The sequence below is a fragment of the Colius striatus genome, chromosome 8 (genome assembly GCF_028858725.1).
Source record: "Colius striatus isolate bColStr4 chromosome 8, bColStr4.1.hap1, whole genome shotgun sequence".
Classification (NCBI taxonomy): Eukaryota; Metazoa; Chordata; class Aves; order Coliiformes; family Coliidae; genus Colius; species Colius striatus.
In genome coordinates this window covers 38,304,931-38,330,817 of record NC_084766.1, presented here as the reverse complement: position 1 = coordinate 38,330,817, position 25,887 = coordinate 38,304,931, and the positions used below count along the sequence as shown (strand labels likewise).

Below are 25,887 nucleotides of genomic sequence, written 5' to 3'. Positions count from 1 at the left end.
CAGACTGCAGTCTGAAAAATCCACAAGAACCCAGGAGAATGTGGAGTCAAATTCTGACCCTTGGAAGATAAGGGAGAGTTTCATGTGCTCACTGCCAGAATTTCTCTTCTCACCTCTGAAATGGGCTTTACATCCCTGAGTTCATCTGCTCCAGGACTTTGTACCCATTCAGGATTCTTATTATTAGGAAATAAGGACTCAATGCCAGGTTTGTGAGTAGTGTGCTTTGCTCCCAGGAAACAGCAGCTCTGTCTGCTGCTCTGAGGAAAGCTCTTTTGAGTGTTTAGATTCAATATTAGCTTCTTATTTCATATTTATAGGTTGTCTCCTGCTTTAGGCTTGTCTGCTGTTGGTTAGTTGGGGTTTGTTTGATATTTTTTTTTTCCCCAAGCAGAAGTGGAACTCCTCTAAATGCAAAACCCAAAGCCTCTGCCTTCCATCAGCATTGCTCTGCCAGTCCCTCTGGAAGGGTAAGGTAAAGCTTTTCCTGAGCAGAGACAGACCACTGAATATTTAATACTCTTTGTTAATACATTCTCATTACATTTCAATTTGGATGTAAAAGAGAATCATCGTGGCTCACATTTGACTGGGAAATAAGCGTGTATTGGAGTACCTGCTGGGCTCCTTATTGAGTGGGGGATTTTCAGTGTTGCATCAGTGACTTCAAAGTCAACAAAATTATACTGTTAATAGGTTTGCTACTCTTTGGTCGTTGGCACACTTTTGAAAATTCCATTCTTGTGCTTTACACCACTGCAAACTTCCACTGTCTTTGGAAGCTAGAGGTGATCCTGTAGCTACGCGGCAGGATGTAATGAGTGGACACAGAAACAAGCAGGGAGAAAATTTCTGACAAAGCAGAAGAATTAAAACACCAGTGTTCCAGGAAAAAAGCAAGGAGCTATAATAGATTAAAATGTTGTAGGAGAGGAAGCAAAATTCCCACCTTCCCACGCCTGAGACCAGCTGCACGGGCAGGGAGATGCCATCAGCGAGGACGCTGGTGTGTGTACGGTGTGTAGCCCAGTAGCACTGCCCCCCTGCCAGCAAAGCGATGGACAGCTTCTGGGTCACTGCCTCGGCCTGGAGGTGAAGCTGGGAAACAGCAGGAGCAGAGAGCCCAGAGTTCTCAGGGAGGAGGATTCCCGGCGCTCCTGCTGTGTCCTGTCACCGCTGGGATACGACTGGGCTGGCAGCGTCGCCTGCAGGAGCAGGGTCGGTAGGTGCTGCCATCAGAAGCAGTATGTGCTGCTTAACTATGCACAAGGGTGCTAAAACGTATTCTGCAGTTGCTGTCTTCTGTTTCTGACCTATTTAAAGTGTGAGGAAGTTTAGCCTAGAATAGAGAAGGCTGAGAGAGGGCCTCATCAACACTTGTAAGTACTGAAATGTTGGATGTCAGGGGGATGGGGCAGCACTTTTTTCTGTAGTGCCCAGTGACAGGACAAGGGATAATGGATGTCAGATGGGACATTAAAAGCTCCACGTAAACACAAGGAAAACGCAGTAGGAGCTGCTCATTCAGAAGCAGCTGGAGTCCTCCACAGCATCCTGGGCACACGCAGTGGTACCCAAAGGGAAGTGCCATCCTGCAGCTCCTGGTGTGCAGTGTGGTGATGGCCCTTCATCCCCTACCCCTTCTCTTCAGGAAACACAAGTTCCTGTTTCATCCTGGGTTTCTCACAAATGAGTATTTCCATCATATTGTTGCATTTTAGAAATGTGCAGAATCTCAGAGTGGTGGGGTGGGAAAGACCCTCCAGAGCTCATCCTGCTAAAGCAGGTTCCCCTTGATCAGGGGGCACAGGAGGGTTTAGAAACCCCCTGAGGAGGAGCTTCCACATTCTCCCTGGGTAGCCTGTGCCAGGATTCCTTCATCTCAACACCAAAGGAGTTTATCCTCATGTTTTAGTGGCAGTTCCTATGTTCCAGTGTGTGCCTGTTACCCCTTGTCCTGTCACTGGCCACCACAGAACAAAGACTGGCCCCATCCTCTCACCACCTGCCCTTTAGGTATTTACCAGCATTGATGAGGTCCCCTGTCAGACTTCTCTTCTCCAGGCTGAACAGCTCCAGGGCCTGCAGCCTTTCCTCCTCACACACATGTTCCAGCCCCTCAGCATCTGGTGGCCCTGTGCTGGCCTCTCTCCAGCAGTTCCCCATTCCAGTTGATTCCCAAGGGACTGAGCTCCTCAGGGTGTCAACGAGCCCTTCCTGAGGCAGCCTTACAAAGCCATTAACATACCCAAGTTCTGAGGTATATCTATCAAAACCAAACATGAATGATGAGCTGTGCTGTTCAATAATGCATTGAGAGCTTTTGTCCCACGGCACAAAGAGTGGCTTTGCAAGAGGCAAATGTGTTGCGGGGAGAAAAACTTTAGTTTTGGGTGTGTGATGCAGTCTCCATAAAGCTGGAGAGAGAGGCTTGTGCTGACTTCACTGGGGGTAAGATCAGGCCCATTTTAGGTGGTGTGTTCCCTGTTCTTTGGGATGCAGTGCTGGTAAAGGCTCCTTGAGTCACACTGAGGAAAACGAGGCTTAAGCTCTTGCCGAATTGCTAACCCAGCTTTCAGATAACGTTGGAAGTGCCGTGGTTTAATTGGAAAAAGTAAGAATTAAAACTTAACAGCAGGAGCAGGAAAGGTTCCCTACTGTAGCCAACTGCAGTGCAGTCCGGGACCGCTGTCACGTTGCCTTGCCGTGGGCAGCGCAGCTCCCCTGAGCACGGGTCGTTAACATCCATGTGCTGTGTAATGGAATGATGAGAGCCGATGGCTCTGCTGAGGCACAGAGTCAACATTTGTAAAGAACAGTTTTGCCCTGAAAAGCTGTCCTATCTCTTTCAACTGGGTCACGAGCATCAGTAATGTATCTGCTCCCTCTCCTGGGGTCTGTTTTGGCCATGAGCAAGGAGGGGAGGGAGCTAGCAACAGTGATCAGTCTGTATGGTATGGGCTAAGACAAGAAGTAGCCATCAAATAGTGTTTGGTAGAAATAACAAAGGTGGAAAAGTTACAGTTGTCTGTTCCTGGAGAAATCTGCTCTCTGATTCAAACTGACTTGTGGTGCCTGCCTGGGGCCAGTGGTTTCTGCTGGAGGTGAGGTACAGTTGGTCAGTTACGTGATGGGGAATTTCCCATTCTCTTCTTCAGGTGCTGAAGCAGTGGCATAAACGTGCCAATTCAGACATGCTGAGTGATGAGATTGTCTGTTACCCCAGTTCAGACAGTGTGGCTGTAACCATTCCCAGTTGGGCTGCGGGACTTGGCCTCCCTGAGCCGCCCTTTGCTGGGGGGCTGACCCCCAGACCCCCATCAGAGTGGCAGGGGAGCCCCAGCTCTCCCCTCTGGGTTCTATCACCAGGGATGCAAATCAGAGTCTGCTCATCAGGGATGCAAATCAGGGCAGCCTATCACTCACAAGAGGATCTTCAGATTTCTCAACCTTCCACTGCTCTGCTTTTGTCCTCCTTTGTCCTTGCAGCATCCTTGGTGCAGTTAAATTGGGAGGTAGGTGGCTTGTGTTTGTAAGCAACAGTAAAATGCCTCTGCACTGAAATAATCTTAAAAACGGACAGATGTTCTCAAAATGCACAATTTGCTCGTCAGGGCTCCTTGGCTCTGACAATAATCAGAAGCTTCGTAGGAAGGATCACTTTTATCCTCCCCCTCCTCCTCAGTATTATTTTATGGTGAAATTTGCCTGAGTGTAATCATAAAATCCACAAAGTATATGTGAGTGGGTGTCAGGTTCTTTATGGTTCACGTTTAGGTCTTGTTCCAGTTCAGGTTATGTTCAGTTCATACTGAAAGCTTATACTGCATCATGACATTAAACTCAATCCACAGAGTTGATCTGTATTCCAAACCCATCTATTGCAAAGACTGTTTCTTTATGAACACGAAGAACTAGAAAGCATAAATATTTATTCCTTAAAGGTTATGATTGCCTTAAATCATTCAGGCTTATTTGGTGAGTGTCAGATATAATTAAACTAAGCAGATGAACTCAATCCGCATGTATGAAATAATATATATACACACATATATATATATTTGTGTGTGCTTGACTCCAGTATGGATGGAAGCTGTGAACTAATTGCTTCTATCACATCAGAAGATGCACTGATAATTGTATTGTTCCTGGATGTGATAATAAATCAGCATGAAGGAGCAGTTGAAATGATGTAATGGAAAGTCACGTTTGGACATGCAGTGTGCACCGTGGTGACAACACGAGCAGAGCTCGAGTGGTATCTCTGTACCTACAGGGAGGTAATCAAACACCTTATGAAAATTATTCTAGTTTTGGGTGCAGAGCATTGCTTGTGCCCTGAAACTCGGTGCATACCTTCCTGCGAGCTGGCATCTGCAGAATCTGGTGGCAGCCTCCACGTGTGTGCATGTGGACAGAGTCCCAGAGCACTTGCTGTTACCTTTGACCAGTTGTTAGCTTTAAAGATGGTCATTTTGGATAAATTCAGAAGGGCTGCGTTGGCTTTTCTGAGTGTATTGCTGTAGATAGCAAGGCAGCAAGCAGACAATGGAATCCCATTTGAATCTGTCTCTGATGGCTCTGGAAGGATTGGATGAAAGTATCCTTTTTGTTGTCCTTAAAATTAAATAGAAAAGCCAAAGAAAAACAAACAACCTTTGTCCTGTAGGATGTTGTTCATGGGACTGTTGTGTGTTAATGCACATCTAAGTAACAGATGGAAATCTCAGCTTCAGGAATGATCTCCAAGGATATGGAAACCAGAATTTCAGTCCATTTGCACGTGTCCTGTTGGGCATAACTGGAGGGGCTGTTGTGAGCCTGCCATTGCATGGATTGCTCCATGTAATCAGAGGCACCTTAGACTTCAGTGCTGGAACTGATATTTCCTCAGTGTCTCTTTGTATCCAGAGGCCTCATCAAAGTTAATAGTTTTGCCAGGGGCTTTGGTAGAAGCAGAAAACAGAAACTGTTGTTGCCTGAGGTCTGGACATTGTCTTGAGCTGGAAAATGGTTCACTGTCTTGTTAGAGATGGCTGAGTCACAAGTGCCTCCAGTTACATTGTTGTGCTGTAGGTAGCACAACTACCACCACAATGACCCGTTCCTCTTCCATAAAGGCTTTAGTTATCATTCTTTCTTCAAAGCAAACATGGATTAAATATGCCATAGCACCTTGCAGGGTAATTTCTCTATCATGCTGCTGATCATGTCTTGCAGGAGTTTCTCTTATCCTGGTTTCATAGAAAAAACCACCAAACAACCCCAAACAAGAGAAATAGTAAAATGTTTCCTTTTGTGCTGTTTGTCCTGCAGCTGCTTGCAATTCACCTTCCCTGCGCCCCCCAGGCAGCCGGAGCTACCCTAGCAGGGATGTGTCAGCAGCAGGTTCTGCCGTCCCAGGGAGGAGACCACCAGGGAACGGCACAGGGTTGCTTTGTTGGGGCAGTTAGTGGACCACAGAAGTCATCTTCTCGTCTCTCCTCTCCCTCAGCTCCTTTGGTGTGGGCAATCTGGGAGCATCTCTTGGTACTCTTGCACTAGGTCTGTGGAGGGCTGTGGCATCATGCCTGGCCTTGAAAGAAAATCGATACTTTGAGTATGTATTTTTACATGTGAGATACATAGTCTGGGTTGCATATCCTGTACAAACTCTGGGAGGACAAAATAGTCTTGGCACCATCCTCTTATCCTCTCTTTTCTGCTCCTTCTGCTAACTGGCTGGCATACTGATGGCTTGCTGAATAATCCTTGGCCTGGAAGGGACGTTTGTCAGGCACACGTGAAGGCTGAAGGATGGGAGGAAGCACATTAAAAGAAGAAGAATTCTATCAGTTTTTAAGCCTTTTAGGAGGAAGACAACAAGAGAAAAAGGTTGGGATGTGGTACACTGATGTGCAATAGCAGCTGTGCTGGTGCGTGAGTGTACGTGCACATGGACATGTCCCTGGCTGTCAGCTGCAGACAGTGTTTGTTTGCAAAGTTCTCACCTGAGGTGACTCCCCAGTTGTCTCGAGGCCTGATCCTGTGTCCACGAAGGCCAAAGTTCAGGGGCTGCTCTGCATAATGCTGCCAGCTCTGAGCTGAGGCTGTGCTCATGCATTGCTCTGGGTCGTGAGGATTTGGGGGTCCTCTGAAGGGGAGAGGTGAAGAGGAGGTTAATGAGGGGAACCCTTTCTCTTCCTCTCCACAGCTGATTGGGACTAATCATCCCTTTGCACTTGTTTGTATGGAAAAGCTGCAAGTGTCCTCCCAGTTGTTCCATTCAGCACATTTGGGAAGTCGGAGTTTTTCCTTGCTGGAGGGGGATCGTGCTTTTCTGAGGTGTTTCATTTGCATTTAAAATTCATAAACCATCCTTTACCAGGTAATGTCTGTGAGGTGACTGGCTGAGAGCAAGTTGGTGTCATGCAAATGTGTTATTGAACACTCAATGAGCCTGATGGTGTGGCCTCAGCTCCTAAAGCTTCATGGAGCTCCTGCTTTTCCCTAAGATTACTGGCAAAGCTTTCCATTTCCCTGAGGGATTGTTCAGCTGTGTTACCCCTTTATAGACTGTGCCTCTCTAATGTTATAAAATGTTATATCCTTCATAAGATTTATTATTTTATATGTCTTACTTTTTATGTCCATCTCTGGTGTTGTAAAAGAGTATTGCAAAAGCAGAACTTGGTTAGGATTATGTGCCGTGCTTTAAGTTCTCCGTGTCTGTGAGGGTGAATCCCACAAAATCTGGTGACAACCTGGATTCCAGTCTGCTTCAGGAACACTGAGTTGATGGTATGGGAAAGCACAACTTTGCAAACAGGCTGGCTGGGAGACAAAATAGCCCTGCAGGTGCTGGAACTGTGTGTCTGTAGAGACTGTCACCAGGTCCAGGTAGAAGACATGGACTTTCCCTCTGGTAGTTTTGTTTCCCATTTGACAAAAGCAGATGTTTAACATTTCTTGGACCACCAAGAAACCCTTTAAACTGGCATTGTTCTCTTCAGTTTTCACCAGGGACTTTTCTACGTCGCAGAAACTTATGGGCTTAGGGATTCAGAGTGAAGTCAGAAATGGATGTGCTGCTAGGCAATCCCTGACTGGTGTAAACTGGGTTTTCCTTAGGCTTCCTTAGTCCCAGTTTCTACTCTCTTCTTCATTTGAACCTTTCTAATGATAAAATGCTGTTAGAGCTGTGTTCAGAAAAGTGACCAGAGTCCCCAGGTTGGTGAGTGTTACACCTAATGATCTGCTTTGGCACTTGGAATTAGAGAAACAACAATCAGTACTGAGGTTTATAGAGAGAGAGGGAGGATTTGTAGCTGTGAGTGTTGGGATGGGGTGTGTTTGGCGGCACAAGAATAGTTAGCAAAACAAAAGCACGATGAATTCTGCAGCTTGGAGCAGGAAATAGGATGTTCTTCCCATAGTCTGCCTTAAACTAGGGATATGTCCCTACTGCCAGTTCAGTTCTGAAAGGGTGGCTTCTGAACAGGCTGTGGAGACTGCTGGTGGGAGCCTTGCACTTACCTCCGAAGTGAGGTGATGTGCTATGGGTGTTTCAGTTTCTGAAGTTTCTTTCCACATTTAGTGGAAAACTGATGCTCAGGGTTTGACCTCGAGTTGGGCAATAGCCACCAGCTCTGCATTAAGCAGCCTGGTTTAATTAGCATGGTTCTAGCAGCACACCCGGGACAGTGCTTTATCATATATGAGCAGCTTGGTGGTTTTCTGGATTGTGGGTTGGCTGAGCAGAGTGTGATTCCCATGGAGAAAGCTGCTGGTTTAAATTCTCAGCAAAATAATTTCCTGTGGATGGAGTGGAACACAAAGAGTTTGTGATGAGTAACAGTAGAAACCAGAGGTATGTTATTTAGTCTTGCTGTAATCTGTTCTGAAAGCATTAATGCTTAGCAGGAGGTTAGAAGAGCGTTCTGTGGAACAGGCTGGAGAAAAAAGTGAGGTTTTCAAAGGCATTTTTCTTTACTGGGAAAAAAAACCCAAAGGTTTCCTTATGGTTTGAATGCAGGTTCTGCTTCCAGAGTGGATGCTCATGTGGGCCCTTTGATGCCAACACAAGTCACCCGGGTAACCGCTGTGTCCGCTCCGGCCGTGACCTTCATGGCGACCAACTTGATGGATCCGACCGCAGCAGGTGGGTTTGTGTTTCCTCTGTCCTGATTATACTGCTGAGTATGTGTGGGATATGTGCTTACCTCCAACCAGACAGCCATTTCCACCCTGAATGGAAATGGGGGGCCCTCAAAGTACCAACGCTGGGTTTGTGACATTTGCTTTAGCTCATTACAAGCACGTCCAGAGTGTTTCAGATCCTGTTTACTCAGTCTGGCAGTAGCTTTGCGTTTGGTGATACAAAAGGCAAGTTTCTGAAACGTCCTTGGGCTTTTCATGTCCCATGCCAGTGGTATTCATGAGCATTACAGTGATAATGTGGTTATCTGTTGGATAGTTGCTCCGTGAAGCCTCGTTGGCTGAAGCCTCTCGGGATGCTTTGTGCTGTACTGTGTGATAAAGCCGGTTTATTCACTGGCATGTAAATGTCTGTGAGTTGTCATGCTCTTACCAAAGGCTGGAGGAAGTCTGGTGGCTTTATTTAGATTCATATATCAAGACTTTGGTAGGAAGCTGGGAATGTCCTTCCTCATAACACAAACTTCCTCCCACAGTGCTGCCCTTGTGGAGCCAGGAGCTCTGTTTGTGGAGGTGAGGTGCTGCCATGGGGCTGGGAGGTTGTTCCTCTGCCTGACCTGGGTGCACACAGCTGTGGGGAAGGGGTACCAGCCCATCTTCCCTCCTCTGTGCCGTGGGGAAACCTGGCACTTGTCAGGAGTTACAGACATCAGTTCAGGCACAATTTATTAACACCTGGGGGTAGCACAGCTGGGGAGGTGTTGAAGAGTTGCAAGGTACTTGTGCTATGCTTGTTCACGTACAGGTTTTTGGTGCTCACTTGTCCACTTAAGCTGTTTCCTTCATGGGTACCTCAGGCTCTCTGTCTCTACTCATGGCTAAGCTAAAAGCTTTGTGAAATCCTCTGTGGTCAGCTGAGCTAGGCAAATCTGTGAGTGGTGCAGGAGGCTCCCTTTGAAGCAGCTCTGCCTGCTGCTGTACCTGTCTTGCATAAGATCCTCTGATTGACCGTATGTTGCTGAGTATTCCAGCTCTGTCTGGAAATTGCTGAAAATTTTATGACACAGACACCTCAAAACTGAAGGAGAGCTCTCGCCCATCTCTTTGGACAGACTTCAGTTTGCAGTTGCTTGTCTGGTTTGCTTAGCTCCTGGTAAACACCTACTCCTTTTATCATCTATACAGTTATTGTGCTGAAGACCTGCCTACTCCTCCTTGAGGTCACCAAGAATTGTATCGACTTGCTTTCTTGTCAGAAGCAAGTGAGATGGAGGAGATACTAAAACTGTTCAAAGACTGCAGGGACAGAAAGATGAAGATTTGTGACAGGGTCATGCTGATCTGCAGCTTATTGCTGCTTGAAAACTGAAATCGTGGTTTCTAATACATTTCATATCAAATATCTTTCATATTCTTCTTCTTGGCAGACTTGACAACACAAACACTCCTGATTTTATCCCTCATGCTGAATAAAGATTTATGTGTATGAAGCCGTTTGATGACTAGATAACTTCTGGCAAAATCGAGTGACTGTGCTGTTGGGAGGCCACTGTTTTGGAAGAGCAATCACTACATTTTTATATGCATGTAATGTAAATAAGGGGAATGCTTTATTGTTACAGCTTTCTCTTTGAAAATACAAAATGCCACCTTCTTCCTCTTATTGTCATCTTTGATTTGCTGCAAACTACATTTAGGAGAAAAATGGTGATTTCACTGGAGTACAGCATAGATTTGCCTTTAATGTTTTTGAGCAGATCACTCTCTTTTCTATACGTTGCTACCAACTGTCCTTACAAGCCAACATACAGGCTTTAGATGGCATTAGAGACATGCTTTTGTTTGGCAGTTCAGATGAACCTTCCTTTGACTTGGTTTATAGAGAGAAAACTGGGTGTTCAGTGAGGCTTGGCACAGATGGATTTTGCTCATGACAACACAAAATCAGTTTTCCTCTGGACACAAAGCTAATAAAACTTTCTGTATTTCTGGAACAGGAGGGGTAAAGTTGCAACAGTCCTGGCTTCTAGTAAGCGTTTATTTCTGTGTTGGAAGCTGGAAATGTCCAGTTGCAACTACAAATGTTACTTGTGTTACAGTGGGTACAGGACAAGTGAAGCTGTAGCTACCACCCTCACAGAGCTCTGCACTGTTGCACAGATATGCAGAGCTTGGACCATTAAGTGCCTTGAAGATCAGGGCTACGGTCTTGAACTTGATATTTAAAAAGAATGACACGTAAAGAGCAGAGAAAGGAAGATTGTCAAGGATCAGCAAAGGTCTTGACTCGGAGGCTGGCTTAGCTGAGGTGCAGAAACGGCTGGGCAGAGAGGCTGAGAAATGGTACAGCAGCTGCAACAAGGGTGAAATGCAAAACCAGGTAGAAATACTCTCCTCATGAGAGTGAAGCATCTGCCTCCTGCTCAAGGAGGGAGGGGCAAAAGAAGCGTTGCCCCTGGGGTGCCCAGTGCTCTGTGGGCAGTGATGCTCCTGCCTGTGCAGCTCCATGGGCCATGAATGCACAGAGCCAGTCTGGGAAATGGGAGTGATGTGCTGCCCACCCTGCACTGTGGCTGAGGGAATGTACCCATGGGGTTTTTTCACCTTAATTTCTTTCTTAAGGAAGTTTTCAGGGTAGGGACAAATAGCATCCGTTGGGCAGCACTGGCTGTGTGCCTGAAAAGTCCAGCAACGAAATGAGTTTGTCCTTGAACTCTGCACCAGCCATAGAGCCTGTGGTATGGTACAGCAAAGAATTTGTGCTTGTTATTCTGCTGTTCCCATTACAAACCTCCAGAAAAAAAATAAAGGGTTGGGTGGGAAGAGATTGCATCAGGAGGAAGAAAGCTCTGCTCCAGGAGACCTGTTCTCAGAGGGGAGACAGTGTTTGGCAGGGCACAGCAAAATCCACAGACATGGATTGAAGGGTGAAATCCAGTGTACAGGGAGGAGCTGGGAGCAAGATCTGACTCCCTGAAGCAGTGATGGTGGGCTAAAGGTGGGATCCTCACCCATGAGAGCTGGACATGGACATGCTGACGTGGCTGGCAGAGAGAGTTGAAGGTGTTCAGCCTGGAGAAGGGGAGGCTCCAGAGACACCTTCCAGCAGACTCCAGTCCCTAAAGCAGTTGACAAGAAAGCTGGAGAAGGACTTTTTACAAGTGAATGTGATGACAGGACAAGGAGTGATAGCTTCAAACAGAAAGAGGAGAGATTGAGATGAGATATGAGGAAGAAGCTCTTCCTTATGAGGGAGGTGAGGTCCTGGCACAGGCTGCCCAGAGAGGCTGTGGCTGCCCCATCCCTGGCAGTGTCCCAGGGCAGATTGAATGGGGGGTTTGGAGCAGCCTGGGCTGGTGGAAGCTGTCCCTGCCCATGGCAGGGAGTTGGAATCATATGTTCCTTAGGATCCCTTCCAACCAAACCCATTCTTTGATTCTGTGAGTAACACCTCGAGGGTTTAGGTGTGTGCACTGGAAGGAAATCTAATTCTCAGAAACATTTAGAACTAAAATTTTAAACTTGTTTTGAGTTTAACAGAGATTCAGCATCTAAATACCTTTGAATAACAGGTTTTTTTTCACTATTTCTTGTTTATATCTTCTTGGGGCATGAATCAATCTTCGCTCTTCTCACTTCCTCTCTGATTCTGCTTTTAATAAGTTGTTTATGACCATACACCTACATCCTCTATGATACCCAAGATAGTTTTGCTACTTCACCTTTGCTTTGCATACTGTGAATTATTCATTTCTGTCTGCCTGCCGTGGAGCCTCAGAGAAGTCTCTTTAATCAGGTATCTTTATCTCCCATCTCGGGTGCATCCTTGGGCAGCGTCGCAGCTGGCGTGGGGAGGTGTCGTTGGTAATTACACTGCGACGTTTAGGGGCAAAACAAGGCGTATGGGGATGCTGGGGGTGTGTTGCTGTCCCCTAGTTGTCAGACTGCAGCTGATTTTATGCACTTAAGTTAAAGGTGGTGGTGAGTGGGAAGGTTGATTAGTAAGAAAAGCGTAATCCCAGGTAAAGATATGCGCCCATTGCCAGCGGAGGGTAAGTATGTGCCTTGCTGGCAGTCCCTTCCCAGCATGTGTGGGGCAGAAACCTGTAACAACTGAGGAAGCCCAAACAGCATCTGCTTGCTCACAGCCTCAGGGCCAGCCAGGGCCTCCTGAGCCCAGGGGGGATGCACGAGCTTCCAGAGCTCTTCTCCTGTCATTTAGGGAGAACAGTCACAGCATTCAGCTATAGAAGTGAACAGCTCCTGACGTGCACAGCGACTTCCAGGACTTTGCTTTTGTTACTTCATTTTTCATTTTAGTTCCACCTGATTTGGTATGTGCTGACTGTCCAGAATGTTGTGGAAGGGTACTTCACCTGTGGATGCCTAAAGAGCTGCATGCTGCAGAAGTGCACCTGCGTGTGCTGCACCGCCGAGGCTGTGTTTGGAGCAAAAGCTCCATCACCCCAGTCTCTCCCTGGGGCTTCAGCTTTCCTCCTTGGATGCTGTGAGGCAGCTTTTCAAAGGAGGCACAGGAAGAGGTTGCCTCAGGCATTCGCAGCACAGTGTCTCCACACTGAAGATGTGTATAAGGATGCTCCCTCCTTCCACGCTCGCTCCTTCCAGCCAATCTTCAGTTATTAAAGAGCGGGGCAAGAGCAGCCGTGACAAAAACAATCACGTTGTATGTTGTACCTTCCTCCTGGAGCAGTGTGAGTGTGCTTTAGGTTCTGCCTCATGTTTCCTTTTTTTAGCATCAGCTGCAGGCAACTCCTCTGTCAAATTTCACTTGTGCAACAGTTTGCTTAAACCTTCCAGTTGACATCTAGGTGTGTGCATTAATGCTTACAAAGCTAGGTGAACCTCTCTTCTCATCCCCTGGGCATGTGTGCTTATACACATACCTGAGTGAAAGATCTTGGCTACTTCTTAAACCAATGTTACAATGAATACTATAAGAGAATCAAAACTCTGTTAATAATAACAGGCTTTTTATTTCCCCCTAGGATTAGAAAAATAGTTAAAAAGAGAAAGAAGCAGAGCTGGAAGAGGGGTTGATGTGGTTTCCCTGTCTGTTAAGCATGGCTTCCCAAGTGTGCTGCTCCAGGTCCAGCTGCTCTGTGTTCAAGTGACAGGATCTGAACAGCAGTTTGTTTGTGACTGTTTTCATCAGCAGCTAATTTGCCTTCCAGAGTTTTTTGCTTCAGGGATTATTTTGTGGCCAGAGCCAGCTGTGCCTGCAGGTCATGACCAGAGCCAGCTGTGTGCCTGCAAAAGCCATCCCAAACTTGGGCTGTTCCAGTTGCTTTTACATTCATGCAAAACCCATGACCTGCAGAGGGATGTTTGCTGCAAAGGAGAGTGTCTCAAGGTTCCTTTGAGCCTCTACAAATGTATTTCCAGAGGCACTCTAATGTTTTGTTTTAAAAAAGCTGATTAGAAAGGATGCAATGTGCTCAGGACACACTTTGGCTGCCGTGCCAGGCTGGGCCGTGCCCAAGGGCTGCCTCATAGCACGCCATGGGAGCGGAGGGCAAGCCACCAAGGGTGTCCCTGGGGGAGATCAGTGGGAGAGTTGGAGTGATTGGAAAGCATAGGGTAAGATAAAGAAATACCTCCATGAGACAGTTGAGAAGCTGCTCGTTGTCTTTCTGCCACGTTTTAGACCTAGAGGATGTATTATCAGGGTAATTTTGCCCTGCATTGTCCTGCCAGTGTCCCTGTCCTCCTGAGCTCTCTGCCAGGATTCCCTCCCCCTCTCCAGAAGCCCAGCAGGAGCAGGCAGAGGCAGTTACTTATCCTCAGGCTGAGCCAGTGAGACTTTACCACCTTCAAAGTCCAACCAGACGACTCCCGATCACCAGATGTCTTGTGAAGATAAATTTAGAGACCCTTTTGATATTTATTAGCTGCTCTCTACTCCCAGCCTCTTTAATATGGAAATTAATTGATACGGTTTGTAAATCTTCTTTTTCACTGCCCATAAAAATTAAGTCATCTGCTGAGAAAAATGGCATCTGTTTAAATTTTTATCATTGTGATATATTCCACGGAGAAGCAGAGTCAAATGGCTGAGGCTCCAGCCTTTTCCTTGGCGAAGCTCCTGTTACATGTGTGCCTGCTCTGTAGTCTGAATAAGGTTAAAATGAACTGAACAGCGTTTTAACACTTGAATCTGCTATATAATACACAGTCTTAGAAACACAGTGACTGCAAATAGCCTCACCTTGCTACAACCTCCTTTCAGGCAGTTGCAGAGAATGATCACATCTCCCCACAGCCTTGTCTTCTCCAGACTAAACCCTGCCCTTGCTCAGTTATCTCCCTCACCAGCTGTGTGAGTAGGTTAACTTCCACACACTCCAGGAACCTCCAAGACCATTTAATCTCTGCTGTGTTGTATTTCCAGCAGACATCTAGTAGGTTGAAGTTCCCCATAAGAATGAGGGCTGGCGATCTCGAGACTTTTCCCAGCTGCCTATGGGATATTTAATCTGCCTCCTTATCCTGGTTGGGTGGTCTATAACAGAGTCCTATGGTGACATCAGCCTTACTATCTTCCCTGCACCATAAACACTCAACCCTGTTGTCACCATCATTGACCTCTGAACAGGCAGGAACATGCCCTAACACAGAGGGCTGTCCCTCTGCCTCGCCTTCCTCGCCTCTCCCTCTGAACAGTCTGTAGCCATCCAAATTGCTCATGGAGTTGGTATCGTGAGTGAGTTGAAACATCATCCTTATTTGTTACTTAACTCTGCCTAAAATTCTGCAGGCTCCAAGGTTGAAATCCAAGTGCTGTGGCCCGGGGCTGTGATCAGGGTTTGTGGAATGTCATTGCAGGAGCCCCACGGGGTTGCTGTAGCCATGGTGGTTAACCCAGAGCACACAAGTATCTCCTGACTGGAAGAGAGGGGCTGGGGCCAGCATTGAGCCCCGTGGGAAGAGCCACTGCTCCAGGGAGTAGCTGTGCCCCGGGCACTCGTGTGTGTGGAAGTGAAGGTCTGGCTGAGGAGAGGAGACTCGCTGCCACAGGGAGCGGTTTCTCTTTTCTGCACCAGCTTTGGCTTGTTGGGAATGCATGTATTGCATGTTAAAAGAAATCCTTTCCCCTCACAGATACCGGCAAAGAATCGAGCAGATCCTCGTGCCCACCAACGCTGATTCTACAGGCGGAGAGGAAGAGCGCGCCCGCGGGCAGCGACGGCGACAAGGTGTGCCATGGCTTTGCTGCTTGAGTAACCTCTGCAAGCTGCTGCACCGCACGAGCCCGAGTCGGGATAAAGGACTGTCCCTGGCTGGCCTGTGCTGGGCATAGGGGGTTGTGTCCTACAGTTGATTTCCAATAGCTACCTGCTTAATTTCTCTTGGTGCTTTATAGGAGCTCTGTCAGAGGACCAGAGGGATGCTCGTGGCTGGTTTCCTCCCTGTGCTGGAGGGGAGGCGGGTCAGTGGTGGGGCTGGGGCGGAGGTGAGAGTGCAATGGTGTGAGACAGCCCGTGACAAAATTCATGTACTGAGAAGCTGAAGTGCAGAACAGAGTGTGATTTTTCTCAGGCTCGCTGCAGTGTCAGGGACCTGTGGAGCCAGGTCAGCCCATGCTCAGGGCAGGATCAGCTCTCTCCACCTCGTGCCCTTTATCCCAACATCAGCCCCAGCTGCAAGGAAGAGTCTTTTTGTGGCCCTTGCCTTCTTGATGCTGCTCGTTTAACTGGACACCTCTGCAGCCTTCCTTTACAGATAATTGCACAGTCCTCAAGTAAAACTGGCAGGTGGATGTAAAGGGAGAGGAAACAGCATGTGCAGCTTACAGATGGGCAGTGCTATGTGTGTAACTTCATGAGCTTTTTATAAACCAGCCAGATTATTGTGTAGAGCAAAAGGACCTAAATAGTACTCCTGGCTTCTGTGAAATAAATGGAAATGTTTGGTTTCTGCATGGCTTATGGTGGAAATGGCTGCAGCTAGAAGAGAGAAACCTTTGTGTGAGTTTGGGGGTGTGGAAGAGCGCCTCGGGCTTGGGAAGCAGCAGTGTGGGAGATGCTCGGAGCTGCCCTGGTGCAGGCGTGGGCTGTTCCCCCACACTGCTGCTCCTTGCACACATGCTTTTCACAGCAGGAGCTCTGTCCTGCTACTGTTCAGTTTGTTTTCATTTGGTGCTGCTGTCTTTAGGCTCTGTGCAAGGAAACCTCCCTTGCCTACCAGGCACTGCAGGTGTTCCCCGTGTGTGCAGCTGTGTTGGTACTCAGGCACATTCCTTAGGGCTTTAAGTTGTGAGATACTTTCAAGATGGAGACTTCTGGACATACACTTTATGATTTTTTTTTAATTAAACACATGCATTCTTGTGTTTTGACACTGTACTGAGCTAGATCACTGCCTTCCTCCCACACCTTCCCCTCACAGTTCAATTCCATGAGCTGCTGCAACAAATAGCAGTTCTTCAGCTGGTAAAACACTCACTACCCACACTTGCCAGCTGTGCTGTACAGTCCCATCCATACAGCCTTCACAGAACCCCAGAATCCCTGAGTGGTGGCGGCTGGAAGGGCCCTCCAGAGCTCATCCAACCCAACCCCCTGCTAAAGCAGATTCCCCTTGATCAGGGGGCACAGGAGGGTTTGGAAAACCTCCTGAGAAGGAGCCTCCACACTCTCCCTGAGCAGCCTGTGCCAGGGTTCCATCACCTCAGCACCAAAGGAGTTTCTCCTCCTGTGCCAGGGGCACTGCCTGTGTTCCAGCTCTTTCCGAAAGCCTCGTGCAGGGCAGCCTGGTGCTGCTGCAGGGGGCTTGGTGGGGACAGGAGTGCAGCTCCACCTCAGGGGGTTACTGCTGGATGCATCCAGGGATAGTGGCTCTCAGCAGTGTTGGGATGTCTTTGGGAAGTCCCAGACAAAGAGCTGGGAAGTGAGCAGGCAGTGGTGGCAGCAAGGGTGCTGGGCTTGTGGGGCAGGGGCTGCTCGGGGCTCCCTCGGCTGCTCCCATGTGAATGGTTCCCTTTGGCCACACACAGCCTCATGCCCTGGAGCTGGTACCAGTGCTTGCTTGCCCCGTGTGCCACCCTCACCCCTTCTCTGGTAGTTTCCCACCGCAGCCCTGCCTGCCTCTGACCCTTCCACACCGGCACCGCTGCCCGCCTTTCCCTCCCAACGAGGCAGCTCTCCTGCTTACTGCAGTGCACAGAGTTATACTCGCTGTCCCCAGTGAGCTGTTGGCCCGGACAAAAGCCCGTCTTGTGCTGCTTTGTCATTTGTATGGCTGTAAGCAGGGAGACGTTTTTATTGTTTCCCGTTTATCTGGGCTGTTGTGGAGGTGGCTGGGTGTTCATAAAGCCACTCACAGAGCCACTGTGGCAATAAGGGTGACCCGCTTCCACTTTAAAGGCACTGATTTGTGTAACAGTGAATAGTCTTCTGGGTCGGCTTTATTTGTTGACTAATCTCTGCCTGTCTTTCAAGGATCATTCTTTTAAACTGCTAACTGAGGATGACAGCACATCAAGCGGCAACAAGCCCGTGGCATCCACGCCAGTGCCGGGATCGCCATGGTAAGCAGATGCAGCCAGACCTGCTGGAAGCCAGGCATCAGTGCTGCTTCCCTTGCCAAACGTGCATTAGTGGTCTGGGATGTGGGGAGAATACGCTGCCCTGGGTGTTCAGTAGCAACTCTGGGTTCCTGTGCCAGCTTCCACTGGACCCTTTCCTCATCAATCATGTACTTAAGGAAAGTGTGGGGAAATGACTGCAAGTATGATAGGAGCCAGCTCCCTGGGGTCTGCAGGTAGGGACAGCGTGCTGCAGAGCTCCAGCTCAGTCAGGGACCACTTCTGGCAAGAGGCCGCCAGTGGTTTCTCTGTCTGTTTTCAGGGTGTGCACAGCCCATGAGCAGAGCCGTGTTGGGCAGTGCTCCCTCAGCTCTGCCTTACATCTGTGGAGAATCCAGCTTGGATGGTGCTTGGATGGATCAGAGGGGAAATACAAGGAATGTTCTTGCTTTGTAGGGTCAGATCCTCTTTCCCTGGTAGTGGGTGACTCTTACAGGCTTGCAAGAATAGGGTTGATTTCATGTTGGGACAGTGAGAGTATGTTGTGTCTCATGACCCAGGTTTCCTGACCACATGAGTACTGCTTGTGTGAGAGGAGACATCCAGATCTGGTCCTTGGGGCCAGAGGATGGGAGCATAGTCCTAACACTGACAGTTGTCCTGTGTTCTGAGGTGACAATGTCTTGACTGCCCCATGGCTTGTGAAGGAACATGGCTTATGCCTGCAGGCTGCTTCAGACACAATTTACAAGCTTTTCTGATAGGTTGAACCTAGATATGCAACACGAGTTCAACCAATTTGGAAGTTACTTCAACCACACACCTCCCACCACAGACTGTTTTCCTGCATCTGTGGGACCCCTGGTTGAAGTGACATCACCAAGCACCCGGCAGAAGTGGCTAGACCATCATTTATAGTGGCAGAAATCAGGAATATTGCCAAACCCTACCTACCTTATGGAATGTTAGGAGTTGGGAGGGACCTTTAGAGATCATCTAGTCCAAAAAATATATTATTATCATCAACTTGTGCCCTTGCTCATTCTTAAATCACCATTTCCTAAAGGGAAATGTGAACATAATACTGTCTGCATTTCCAGTTTATGCTGTGAGACTGAAACAAAATACCACGTGTCCCCTGTGGATCATGGGAGCTGTTATTGCACCGAAGAGGAGCAGGTGACACGTGGAGTGGGGAAAGGGACATTAGTTTTAAATTAAATGTCAAATTGTATTAGTCATGGAGAAGTGAAGAAGTGTCACGAGGGACCCCAGAGTTTCTAACCTGGGGTGATGGCACACAGGACCTGGTGATACTCGGTGACTAACGAGCACATCAGCATCTCTGTGGCCCGAGGGGCAGCGGGGACAGCGGCAGAGACAAAACACACCTTTCCAAACCCGCTGCTTACAATCTCTGTCTTACAACAGCTTCGACGCTGCCACGTGCGTGTGGCCACGTCCCCGATCCCAAACAAGATGCAGGCTTCACGTTTAGTATCATTTGCAGCTAATTTCCCCAGTGATTCCAATCCTGCAGTGTGCTGATGTGGCAACGGAAGGAATTACAGCAAGCGGCATTTCGAAGCAGGCACTTGTTCCTGGGCAGCATTGGACCTCTGCCCCGAGTGTAATGCAAATACTTATAAAAGGATAAGAGTAACTCATTTCTATCAATAACTTATAACCTATCTAAATTAATCAGCAGTGCCTCTGCTCTTTGCCTAAGTGTTCTCTTCCTTCTGGGATGACTGTGGTTTTCATGGTAGCGTGAGCCTTGGTCTGAAAGCATTCCTGCAGAAGAGGTTGGGGGCTGGTGAGTCAGAGTTTCTGGGAGAACAGAGGTTCCCACAGCTCCGAGGTGCAAACTAAGAAGTAGTAATTAGACCTAATCACTGTGTAAGAGAGGATTCAAGCAGGGGATTTGGCTCCTTTGGGGCCAAAGCATTTGTGTATCAAAATAAACAGAAAGTTATTGAAACGCTTGTCCCATCCTGAATTCAGGCTGCCCAAGCTGGCACAGGGAGGGAGTGTGACTGAAGTCAGCAGCCAGGCTTGTACAGCCAGCTGTGTGCTCCTGGCCATCAGGAGAACATTTAACCCTGCTGGGCATAATGGCTGTGGTGGTGGGGCTCCAGAACAGCCTCAGACCGAGCAGCTCCCAGCACTCTGCAGCCCCACAGCTCCCTCCACACTTTCTGACAGAGGTTATGTATTTTTCATTAGATGTTTGGGCAAGATCAATGGTGATGTCTTACCAGTGGTACACAGGGAATGTTGGATTATCTTATTAGAGTGCTGTGCAGTGATGGAGCATTTTTCATATTTGCAGTCTTTTACCCAGACTGGACTCTGTTAAACCACTTCTGTTCCCTGCTTTTAATAATGTTTAAGCAGCAAAGCTTCTAATGATAAGATTTGTTCCTTCTGGGTATTTATATTTCAGAGACCAATGTTTTTTCCATTGTAAGTCTGTGTGTGTGTGTGTGCTTGTCAGAGTGCATATATGATGGTTGCTAGCTTTCATTACCATTCAGAAGGGAGCAGACTTGAGACTGATATTCTGTTTATCACATTCAGATTTAGCAAAGTAAAACTCTGGGTTTTTAATGTCTTTTAAGGACGCTGCAAATACTATTTTCATGTTCTTTTAGCTGATTTACAATGAATGTCACGACAAAGAAGCTGAACTGCTGTCATATTGCTGCATGTTTTAACTGACCGAGTCAAGAAACTGCAGCTTGGTCACATTTTTCAACTCAAACCAGAGCCCATGAAGATCAACCCAAACCTTAGTGTCAGACGTCCGGGGCGCTGGTTCCACGGCAGAGAATTTCCCTGATGGAATATTTCCTCTGCTGCCTCTTTGGGGTGTTTATAGCATTTCTGTGACATTTTATTGATATGGAGAAGAGTTTCTGTAGCCGAGATGTCTGCTGTGGGCTGGCAGGGCCTGGGGCAGGCTGTCAGCGGGAGAGGAGCCTCAGCCACACGCTGCAAACGGAGAGGCAATGAGCCATCTGCGGGTTGATTTCTTGTTCCTGGGTGTACCTGACGTTATCTAAGCATAGTTTATCACTTGGAATAGGTGTGTAGTCTGGACTGGAGATGACCGGGTCTTCTTCTTCAACCCTACAATGCAGCTGTCAGTGTGGGAGAAGCCGGTGGACCTGAAGCACCGTGGTGACATCAACCGGATCATTGAGGATCCTCCTCACAAGCGCAAGCTGGAAGCTGCAGCAAGTAACTAAAGCCCTGTGATTATTTGCCTCTATTTAAACCTCAAATATCGAATGGAGCGTTTGGTGAAAGTTTGCTAACCGTGATCAGAGTGGGTTTTCCTTGTGAGGTTTCAGACAGAAGTGGCTGTTTATGGCAAGGTTCTGATTCTCACTGAAGTGCTGAGCGGGGGGCAGAGCATTGTCATTAATGGCAATGAAGGAACAGGTGGCACCTCGTACTGGGTGGATCTTTGATGTATAAAAGGCATCTCAGAAGGCGCTGTCTTGGTGTTTTATTACACTTATTTCCAAGGTGTACATTAGGAATGCATTGCCAATGCATTATTCAGCTATTACACAGAAGCAGATATTCTGTGGCTAATGATTATCCAAGCAAGTTGTAGAGGGGAGAAGAAAACGCTGGTAGTAAATCTCTGATGAGTGCTAAAAGATTTGGAGGAAACATGGGTGCTCCCATCTAAATGTGACTCTGCCAGTCACCTTCTAAACGCTGCACTCCTGAAGGGGAGAGATCTGGCTGAAGGAAAACATCCTGACCTGCAGTGATAGATGTTAGTGGTTCACATCACAATCCAGTTTAAAGGACATTCTTGCTTGTCAGCAAGCCAAGGTGTTTGCTGTCTGGTCCTCCCAAGATGGCCAGTTTGCAGGGTCAGTTTTCCTGGCATGACTTCCCCATCCCATGCTCCTCGCCGTGCCAAATTTCTGCTCTCTGTACCTTAGGTGTTTCAGTCCACATTTAGTCCGTGCTGGTGGAGCAGCCCTGCTTGCCAGCCTGTGCTTGCTGGTGCAGTAGTGGCTCCAGAGTTAGTTTTACCACATTTCTATCCAAAGATGATGTTTCACCAGTTTTTGTGGCTCCCTGTTACCAGGAGCTGCTCTGTGCCCTGTCAGTGCTCCTTTTATTTCCTGACACTTTATGCTGTCTTTCACACAGGAGTGGTGTCTGTAAGACCTGAGAGGGCAACTAGATGCGTGGCAGTCATTTGAAATGCATCTTGTCTTGATTAGCTGCTTGTATTTCCTGAATATTCTGCTCTACAGCAGTTTCAGCAGAGAGTGTCCTTCAGCTGATGATTGTTCTGTAGTGGTGAGGTCTAAAAAAATGGGAGCTGGTGGAAAGGGACTTCTGTCATTTAAAGTGTAGTATTTTATAACTGAAAGTAAAGTAGCACTGCTGGTCTGGTGGAGTGACTTGCCTTTCAGGCTCAGGACATGAGGGGCTGTAACTTGGAGGCTCCAATCACCAGGCACAGCTCCCAGTTCAGTGCTGCAGAGCAGGGGCTGTGAGTGTGCAGCATGGATGTGAACCACTCTGCCTGCAGGAAGATAAAAGCGAGTGATAATTCAGATTTATGTTACCAGTATATGCAGAAGTTTACTGAAACAAAGCTGCAAAGAATGGTTTCTGTGAGTGTAGTCCACACCAGCAGAGAACATTGTTCCCTTATCGATTTCAATCGTCACATGCTTGTATATATGTAATTTTGTGTATGGCTTGAATAACTTTAGCTGTGTATCTAATAACTCTGAGGTGTGCCTCCTGGAGTTCATCCTTCAGGAGAACAGAAGGAGCATACAGTTTTTATTACAGCATAAAATGAAAGATCAGTTAATTACTGACAAGTGGGATTGATGGCCAAAATCAAAGCTGAGGGTCGCTGTTTATGGTCTGCAATTAGTTAATGAGAAGAGTCTGAAGTCATTGTTGGTTTGTGCCACTGCTGTGTGTTCTATCCTTTTCATTTATTATCTATATGTGCCACCAAGGTTTGATTCATGTGCCAGTTTCTTTATGACCACGGCTTTCACTGTTGCCAATAATCTTCCTTCATACAACTGGGACTTGAGTCAGCCGGGTTATAATTAGTATCTATTAGCTGCTGAGGTGAATGGGAGTTATTTGTTACCATTTCTCTTAACTTGTAATCTCGAGTAAGTAAATAACACAAATGAGCCGTGTGTTTGCAACACTGGTTGCCAAATTTATTTCTCTTAGCTGCTGCTGCTGAGTTTTAATTAGAATTCTGAAGTCAAAGGCACAAAGCTGGCACGTGGGGTCGTTGACGGGGTGCTGTGGGCTGTGCACACGTCGCTCCGCTGCAGGATCGGGCGCGTTCGTAGTCTAGGCGTGAATGAAAAATTACTCATTTATCCATTACTCCTCCTCCACAAAGTATTAGCTCTCAGGGAGATTTATGAAGGTGTCATGGCTCTTTACTAATGGGTTCTCATCAGGCCATCCCTGGAAGGAGGAGGAGGCACAGCCCTGCCAGTAGAGCATCTCTCGGTCTGCACTCAGCCCCTGCACCGAGGGACCCATCACTAACCAGGGGCAGGACTGGGACAGGGACAGCGTTTCCAGGACTTTGATACCTTCCTCTTCCCTATTTCCATGTATGACAGCAGTGTGGTACATCCTCTGGTGACAGCTCTATTCCTCTCCCTGGTTGTCGTTACTCCTCTGTCTCAGTGCACTCACAGACTGACTGTAAGATCTCTATTCCCCCTCAAAGATTCCTTGAAATGTTTCTGTCTTGCAATGGAAAAAACCCATTTTTACCTATTCCTGTTCCTCCACTCGCTAAATAGTTTGTCTAGGTGTTCAGGCTGAGGAAGTTATATTTTCAGCTAATTAAAAGAAAACTGATGTTCTGACTACAGAAACTGGCATCATACTCGGTATGATTCCTATTCAAACCACTTATGATTGAGTTTGCTTTCTCTCCACAAACATTTTGGAGCTGTTAGCATTCAGATAGAAACATAAAGCTCGGTAGCAGAAGTAAGGTGTAGACTTCTGGACTTATGTCTGGTACAAGGGTGCCAGGTCTCTGTACAGAACTGCAAATGAGATCTTTGTGTGTGGTCAATGTGTGTGGCAGTGCTTTAACTCACCTGGTACATGCTGGTGTTCCCCCTTTGTTTTGCAATATCAACTGGAATTCAGGATGTGCCTGGGATTAACTGAATGATTTAATTAATCAGCACTGAGCTTGATTGACCATCAGACTAGGGCAGTGCTCCACTTGATGGTTTCATGGGAAGGCTACTGTTAAGTAATACTCTTCCTCAAACCTTTAAATCAACGATTGGATTTTGTGCCTTTCTTCCCTTTCAAAGTCAGTTTATAGAGCCTTACCAGAGGTGTGATGTGATGCAGTAGGCTCCCGAGTGAGAGCGCAGGTGCCATTTGTCACGTTTTACAAGTTTCCCACTGCACTTAAATCCAAGGCATGATGCTGACTCTAGTCTTGTCCTGTTTATCCCAGATATAGCACCCAGAGCAGTCACTCGTGCAGGCAATGCCAGAAGGGCTTGGTGTCCAACCCTCAGGGAGGCTCTCACTGCTCTCTGGCAGAACCTCAGGGTTCTGGAACCAGGGGATGGAAGTGGACTGTGAAATCAGGGTATATGGTATCAGAGGTCTTTTGTCAACCTCAGAGTCCTTTAAGGACAAGTGTCCAGGTCAAGCCAGGAGAGTCACCTTGCACAACCATGAGCGTGGAGGTTGTCGGTGCCTTCGTAGCTTGGCTGGGCTGGTGGTGGAGTTTCTGGAAGAGCAGCATTGTGTTTGTTATACATGAAAGAGAAATGGGCTACGGAGGGAAGTTCTGTTGTGAGTTGACACTGCTCGATCCTTCAGGCTACCAGCACAGAAATCATTTTGCAGAAATGTCTTTGTAGTTGTGTTTTTAAGGGCAAGGAAGGAGGGGGGAATACCAGGTGAAGCAATAACGAGACTTTAAAAAACAGCGTCACAAGTGAGCAATGAGCAGTTTCTCAGAATGAAGCTGATTGGTTTTATTGTTGCCACTTTCTTTTGGGCGAAGGCAGCCCTGAGGATCTGATGAAATATGTTTTATTTGTAAAACACTCTGTGGGGAGTGAAAAACAGTAAATACCAGAGCAGGGGCCAAAGACAGCAACTGAAAGATTAACTTGAGAAATTTGTGTTCCCATTTCTGTAGTTCAAATCTAATCACTATTTGTTTCTTTTTAGCAGATAAATGTGTTAGTTCTTGTCCAGGGGATGAAAATGATGATCTTAGCGTCAAAACAAAGAGAAATAAGTAAGTTCTAAAGTTTACTTATCTATATATAATGTTGGGAAGCCAATGTCTGGTGCAGTTCAGTGCAAAGAGAAATATGGTTGTTTTCTTCTGCGTGGATAACTACACCAATGAATTATGAGTCATTCTTAGGGGTCGAATCTTCATCAAACTCCATGATTCTCTAATGTATCTGTTTCCCATTAACATCATCCTGTTTTGTCTGAGTAACTCTTACTTCCTTTGAAATGGTTAGAAAAAGGCTGTAAGGATATGTATTTCTTTCAGAGTCATTGGATAAAAGCTTTGTCTTTGTTGAAGCAGACTTTTTCCATGAGCATCGGGGTTTCCAAGGTTTCCGTCAGCTCTTACCCTGCTGGAGGCAGGCAGAGCTGCAGCCAGGCCACCATCTCACACACAGCCCGAGGTGTTTCTGTTGCTGTGCTTTTATGTGATCTTTATTGCCATGTGTCTTTCAAATTCTTGTGAAGTAACAGGCAAAGAAATCCACATGCCAAGTAAGCAACTCCCTCACCCTTTGCCAAAAGAGCAAGAAATTCAAGTGGATGATTCTGTTTTAAGAAGTGCCTTAAAGGACATTTCATTCCATGTACCCTTTGGCCAGCAGCTGCATAGAGGGGTAGTTGTTCACATAGGCTGGTTCTGACTAAGACACTGGTTTGGGCCATTAAAGATAAATCTGTAAAATAAATCCATGTAGATAGTGGGTTCTGTTTTGAGGACATTTTCACTAATAAGCACAGCAAACTTCTGTACATTTCAAGTGACTATTATTGAAGATAACTATAGTCTGTCTTGTGTCTGTCTGTGGATTTGTATCATGGTGAAGGAAGAGTCAGGGACTCCTGAGGTGAATGCTCAGACTATTGTGCTTTTAATGCTTGGTATTAAA

General features: G+C 47.1%; 1 protein-coding gene across 1 annotated transcript in view; it reads left to right on the top strand.

Moving 5' to 3' along the window:
- The window catches only part of TCERG1L (transcription elongation regulator 1 like), a 72,400-nt gene that overhangs the window by 33,606 nt on the left and 12,907 nt on the right, over window positions 1-25,887 (top strand). The window contains exons 5-9 of the mRNA XM_062001695.1: window positions 8,015-8,140; window positions 15,256-15,350; window positions 17,595-17,683; window positions 20,769-20,923; window positions 24,926-24,995. Of these exons, the coding sequence (XP_061857679.1) occupies window positions 8,015-8,140; window positions 15,256-15,350; window positions 17,595-17,683; window positions 20,769-20,923; window positions 24,926-24,995 (535 nt within the window). The remainder of the gene's footprint in view (window positions 1-8,014; window positions 8,141-15,255; window positions 15,351-17,594; window positions 17,684-20,768; window positions 20,924-24,925; window positions 24,996-25,887) is intronic.